Consider the following 6,763-nt stretch of genomic DNA (forward strand, 5'->3'; position numbering starts at 1 on the left):
GCCTGTTTGGTCCACGACCCTTGGTCTGATAAGCAGTGGGTGCCCAAGAGCATCCAATGCCCGGTCCTACCTCTAGCGCTTTATTGTCCCCCCTTCCAGCTTGTCAGAGTTCAGCAGTGGGAGTCCTGCAGAACTAGGATTGGTGAAGAAAGGTTTCTTGCACAGATCCACCCCTGCTTTGGCCCAAAGGGCTGAAAGTCAAACTGTTTTGCTTTGCATGGACCCCAGCGTAGGTGATCCTTGAGGGTGAATGATACGTAAGACAACACAGTTCCTCTTTGTTCTCACAACAAAGCACTTGGGGCTAAATGCTGCTGGAATATCACAATACACAATAATCAGAAATACTGTGATATTTACCGCATGTTGATGTACTCTTCCTGGGGACGTGATTTCTCCTCATGTGCGTGTAGCTGTTTTCAGGTGGATCAAGGAAACCCAACAAAGACCCAATTCCCAGGCCTTTGAGGTTTTACCTAACCATTTCCAGTGCCGTATTCATTGGTTTCACTCCTTGCCTTTGCAGTAGGGGCATTAAGTCTTTTGCTAACAAACTTTTAGTGTCTCTTTTGCCATCTGGGATTCAAGTGTTTTGCCAAGTGTGAGGCACGAGGCAGTCTGCAGTCTGATGGCATCATCGTGCATGGTTGGTTCTCATTCCAAATGTACCATTGCCTTGTCTGTAAGAGTCCTGTGTCATTGTGTTCCGCTTCTTTGTAAATCCAGTGTCCGATGAGGCCCCATGACTCTCTCCTGTCATCAGAGCCCAACAAAGTGTATTTTGAATCTTCCAAAGTGTCCCTCTTTCAGTGATGTTCATGCAACCCCTTCATCTCCATGAACGGTGAAGCAACTTCCATAGTTGGACATCTTTTTTTGGTGTCGGGATCTTCAGCGACAAAAACCTGGGATTTCCACCAGGCTGCTGGCTGTGCTGAAACTGATTCCAGGTTCAGGATCCTCTGTGTTCAGATCCGCCAGATCTGGTCCTGAGTAATCCAGTGATGATGCTGCAGGGGCTGATCTCTTAATGACCTGTACCTTAAACCTAAGCTTATCTATCCAAGCTCTTCTCTTCCTGCTTTGACCATGTTCCTACTGGATGCTCAAGCTTGGAGGACTCAAATTCCTCCATGTCATTTAAAAGGGACATCCCTCATTGGTGGGATTCTGTTCATGGACTTCACCTGGGTTGTTTCCTTTCTCTATGCTTTCATTCTCTTCCCTGTCCTGTCCCCGCTCCCACCCAGTCTGCCTCCAGCTCTTTTAGCCTTGGGGCTGTTACTGGTTGCACAGTAAGGGTCCCCATCTCAGCTGGGGATTTACAGGCGTGATTATAAATAACAGCTTTGTTAGAGTCTTGCTTGTCAGTGGGGCTCTCAGTTGTTACTCTTGTAAGCTCATCCATGTAGGGTTTTCAGGTTTTTTTTTCTTGGTCTTGAGCAGAAAAGACCATTTTCTTCAACTTTATCTTGCATTTATTTTTGGAAGTGCCCTTCTGCCCATCCCAGTGTAGATGAGATGTTTTTTGTTCTCTTCTTCCACTAATTTGTGCTCTGTAGGTAAGCCTTGCAGTTTATCTGCCTGAATGGTACATTGCCCCAGAAAGCTGTTATAGACTAACTTCCCTGGATTCTCTGGAATACACTTAGTCTCTCTGCAAGCAAACAGCTTCCCCATTTTTATCATGCTTAGAAATTTGGGAGGAAGATGAGGCCGATGCCTCCCTGGCTTAGATTTAAGAACGTATTGCAACATTCCCTGTCATACTCCTGGTTGTCTCTTCAGAGTGTTGAAGACTTACTCTTTTGTGTTGGAGTAATATTGGACTTTTATAATTTATCAGAAATACTGTTGGCTTTAAGATGGTTTGTACCTCGACTGAGATGATCCCTATGTGAAGGGGGCACAAGACCCCTCTATGTGGTCTGCTCTTTGCACTTTCAATTTGCATTCCTCCCATGACTTAGCTCCACGGTTGAATGCTTCAGCCTTAAGAATCTTGCTCGACTACTACAAAAGAGTTTTCTAACTTTGTTCAGTGCGGTTGAGTTATACCAAGGATGTTTTCCTCTGCCAGTCTTGGTAATTACTACAGCATATATGGTTTTTCATTTTTAAACAAGTCAAGTAACTGTGTTTTTATTTATTTAGTCATTGAAAAAGACAAAGTGTAGGCTTGCCAGCAGCAGCAGGTTTGTTTTCATGTGCCTGTGGGGAGGTGACTTGCTGGACAAGGTGTCATGTCCACAGAGTTCTGTTCTGAAAGTGGTGTTATTTTAGGCCTTGTTTGCTGTTGCTGAAATAAACAGTAATTTTGTCATTAGTTTCACTGCAAGCAAAAGTGAGTAATTTGAAAGCATAATATTTGTAGGGTATTAATTGTGTGCACAGGAATAGCTGTTAATATGGGTAGTTAGTGTTAGCTGTGTGTAAATGAGGACCCTCACGCATCTGATCCCAGTTTGGTAGAAAATCTTTGTTACTCTGTTATCAAGAATGCCTAAAATGTATTCAATATTTGGCATGACAGATAAAGTACCCCAAAACAAAGTTGATTGTTTTGGGGTTGTTTTTCTTATTTGAGTGAAAGCTGTTTTGATAAGAAATTAAAATAGGAAGTTTAACATAGTTTCAACAAAGAACATTATCAAAAGTACATATCTCTTTCTTCTCTTGTTTTTCTTTACAAAGGGGGGATAATGGCAGTAGTTTACCTACTTCTGGCATAAGGTTTTTAAAAAAAAAAAAAAAAAAGGCATTTCCGAAACCTACAAACCACTGGTGGAGAAGACACTTCCTCCCTTTGGGTGTAGAGCAGCCAGCTATAACGGGATAGCAAATAGTACACGCAGGATTCAGATGAAACAGGCAGAATATAAACACCAAGGTGAAATTTGTTGAGGGCTATCAGCTTCGTCTTGTGCAAAGGACAGCTAGTTTCAGAAGTGCTAAGCACTTGAAACATCTCAAAAGAAATATTAATTCTAACTTCCTGTTTCTTTTTGCTACCTCTTGCTTTCCTAGGAATCAACCCTTTTCACTGTGATGGAGATGTTCTCGCTGAATTCCCTTAAAGGTAAGGACCTGAGAAAATCTTCAATTCAACTCTTTTTTTTTTTTTTTCTTTGTTTAGAGATGTAATACTATAGCAGATTGATGAAGAAAATTAATTTGTAAGAAACAGTGCTATCCTCCTCTGTGCTGGATAAGTGAGAGGTTTGTCCTACAAATGTCTTTGTCAGACTTCCTTCTCAATGCATTAGGGACAAAAAAGGAAGTTGAGATGACTATGCCTGAACTAGTGATAGCTATGTAACATAGGATGCCAATTTTTATGTCTGAGACGCACTTTATTTCTGAGGAGAGCCTGGCATGCAAAACTTTGATTTTAAGTGTAAAGCGAGGGTGATGGTTGTAAGCAAGGTAACTCCATTCTGTCTTGGTTAGTGTAGCACCTGAGTTAAGTGTTGCAGGTAAGCTTGGTTACACTAAGTACAAGAGAGTATTTCAGGGAAACAACAGAATTTGGAAGGGGAGAAGACCTGTTGTGTTATCCAATAGATGACAATGTAGACTTGTTTGCTATTTAGCTTAAAGTAAAGGCTTTTTTTTTCCCCTTTTAATTTTACCCTCCTAAACATACCTGTATCCTTCTGTACCAATTCAGCAAGTGCTTTCTCCTTGGTGTTTGCATACTTTTAAGTATCTGTCAATTGTTACCATCTCCTTTTTTTTCACTGGCACTGCTTTGCCAACCTCTTTCTTTAGACCTTTTTTTTTCTTAAGAAATCCTTCCAGTCACTGGCTGGTTTTTGTTTTCTTTTGTTCTTTTCTGAACTCTGTTACTGGGTCTTAAAATAAGGTGCATAGAATGGAATAAGATATTCCAGATATGGCTGAACCAGTGATGGATTACTGCCTCCTGTCTCAGGGAAGTCATCCTTCTGCTTTAGCGCTTGGGGAACACAACAGTGTACCAGCCATTCTTGTAACGCTGCCATGCTAGTGAGTCACCAATATTGTCGATTCCGTATTTAAAACAAAAATTCCCAGAATGCTTTATATGTCCAGGGTGTTAATTACGTACGAACTAATTTTAGTTGGGAATAAAAACTCTCTCATCTGTCAAATAGTGTGACCTGGGTTGGAGTCTGAGAGAGGGAGAAGGAACTTCTCCTGTGAGGGCTAGTGGTTTGTCATGGCCAGACTGGGTTTGGGACACTGGGTGCTGTAACACTTGTGCTCCGGGGGAAAAGGAAGTCTTTAACATAATGTGGCTTGTTAATGAGCTTCTGCATAACGCTGCTGCCTCTGCAAAGGCTTGGCTAGAGAAGATTAATTAACCACAGCTCATCGAAGTGAGCCTGAACTGGCAAAGCCTGGGAAGATGGCTTTAAGCGATTATTTACATGCTGTTTAACACTCATCTCTGCAAAATAAAGGTATTTGGATTGAGTATGTGGAATCTGTGATTTCTGGAATTTTTTAATGAATTGAGTCTTAACTATTTTTTCTGTGCTCATAAGATAATTTTTACATCATTTACGGTGACAAACCACTAGCCCTACTCATGTCTAACTTTCTGTGCAACAGCACAGTGTCTTTCACCATCTTCTCCCAGACTTCTCCTTCCCAGTGACTCTGTGTTTCCAAGATTTCCCCCAGATATGTACTTTATTTATCTGTTTTCTTGTGTTTGTTTTGCTTTTAATCGTTGTGGTCTCCAGCCATGGATTTTCCTCTCCTTAGGGCTCTTGTTACCTTCTGTGTTTCTTCTCTGATGTTCACAACTTGAAACAGCTTAGTAGCTGTGACTATTATTTTTTTTTTCTTCACTGCCGGACAGCTTATTGCCTCATCTAGATCTTGGGAAAATGCTAAATAAACCAGCAACTGTATCAAGTTAAGTAGTTTCACAGTAGATTCATCTTCCCAGAAGGATGTATTATTTCCTTCTAGTCCTCCTTGAAGCTTTTGTTTCCAAACCAAGTGAAGTTTATTTCTGAAAGAGTTTGTGCCACATGCTATCAAAAGATTTACATATAATTCATTTCCTTAAATTGAGTGACTTGTCTAGCAAGACTGTTTTCCTTTTTAGTGGATCAATGCTCTTAAAGTTTGTAATCTAAGCCTTTATAATTAGAGTGCTAGAATAACTTTCATGTCTTTCAAAAAAAAAAAAAAAAAGCCTTTTTTCTGTCTTCTGGTGCTGCTTCAAGATCTGGGTTTTTTGTTTGCTTTTGTGTTTTTTTTTTTAGTAAAAAATAACTACACAGACAAATCACTAGCTAATTCACAGAGGTTCTAAAAAGTGTGCCTATTGGAAAAGGCAAATTTGGTGTAGTAAGATTATTTTTTTTTGAGTGTTCATGTGTGCTTTTCCAAAGTTGTTTTTTATACAGGGTTTTGTTTGATAACTTTCCACTTCTTGAACCTCTTCTTGTGGAATACAGGCTTTGTAAAACTTCGGTGTGCAGTTATATTAGTTCATCCTTTTGTGGCTTATCAAAGATTCCTCTTTCTGATTTAAAAACAAACCAACCAAAAAAAATGACACCACCACCCCCTTTTTTCATCATGCTGCTTAAACAACCATTCATGTAAATTTTTCATTTACACACGAAATATTCACCAAGCAATAAGGTATTTGGCATAAAAACGATACCCTGGTTTAAAGAAACACACAACTTTATGGTAGTCCCAGGTGTATGTTGCAGCCAGAGGTAATAAAACGTATATATAATAATTGCTTAGAAAAAGAATTCAGACTTTAAACAAATAAATAAATGAATAAATCCTGTAGTGTTTGAATTTCGGCCAGCACTACAGCATTGAGAATTTTATGCCTCAGATACGAAATCATTCATATAGAACCGAATAACAGGACTTCAAGCAGGGAGAAGCATGTAAAAAGGGAAAGTGCTGCCTTGCTACCTAACTGTCTTTAAGGTTTTTAGTGTTTATCTCAAATGTTAGTAAACAATGGGCTGCAAGTGGACTTTATTTTTAGTAACGTACACTGGAACACCAATTACCTAATCTGCGTGTGTGTGCGCGTTAGGGTGCAGGCGGGGTGTATGTGTAGCTCAAGACAAGAAACCCGAAACGACTTTCAGGCTCCAGGGCGGTTTCTGAATTTCCCCTTCTTTTAAATTTTGATTTTTTTCCCCTGAATCGTTCTTGCAGTCACTTATATTAAAACAATCCAAAAGACTGCTTTGCCTGTAAACGGGCAAGGATTGCAAGAAACACGTGCAGGAGTAAAACTGAGGACAGCCCAACGCTGTTGAAAGTGTAGTAAAAGTTGCGTGTGTGGGTTTTTTTTTTTTTCCTTTGATGAGAGAAGATTAGCAACGATTCTAAAATAAAACCCGTATTTGGAGGACCGGCCCGTGGATGGTGTTTGCAGTTACCATCACCAGGTTGCTCAGATCTTGGAGCAAGTGACTCATCTCTTTGTGGTAACCTTTCTTTGAGTGTGTGTGAAGACATCCTATTTTTGGGGGGGGGTTCACGACACCTACAAAATATCGCCGATACCCGTACGGCGCGACCCGTGGTCGGCGTGTGAGCGCCCGCTTTGACTCGCCGTGTTCTTTCCGTTTGACGCGCACGTGTCGGGAGGACAGACAGCTCCAGGCAGGGCTGGCAGAGCTCGATGACGCAAGGGCCGTTGCTTTTTTAAAAAGAGGACGAAAATGTCTTTCTGCCGGTTTTCAGCTCGGGGGGGGGTGGGAGTCCTCGGCCTTCCCAGGGCGGG

The 6,763-nt window shown here is 40.9% G+C and overlaps 1 protein-coding gene across 2 annotated transcripts in view; it reads left to right on the plus strand.

Annotated features, from left to right (window-relative positions):
• DHX30 (DEAH (Asp-Glu-Ala-His) box helicase 30) overlaps nt 1-6,763 on the plus strand; it is a 40,629-nt gene that overhangs the window by 6,758 nt on the left and 27,108 nt on the right. For both annotated transcript variants that reach the window (XM_010562064.1, XM_010562056.1), the window contains one exon: nt 3,028-3,079. In XM_010562064.1, the coding sequence (XP_010560366.1) occupies nt 3,049-3,079 (31 nt within the window). In that variant the 5' untranslated portion in view covers nt 3,028-3,048. The remainder of the gene's footprint in view (nt 1-3,027; nt 3,080-6,763) is intronic.

This window comes from Haliaeetus leucocephalus, unplaced genomic scaffold (genome assembly GCF_000737465.1).
Source record: "Haliaeetus leucocephalus isolate CR32 unplaced genomic scaffold, Haliaeetus_leucocephalus-4.0 Scaffold0, whole genome shotgun sequence".
In the NCBI taxonomy this organism is placed as follows: Eukaryota; Metazoa; Chordata; class Aves; order Accipitriformes; family Accipitridae; genus Haliaeetus; species Haliaeetus leucocephalus.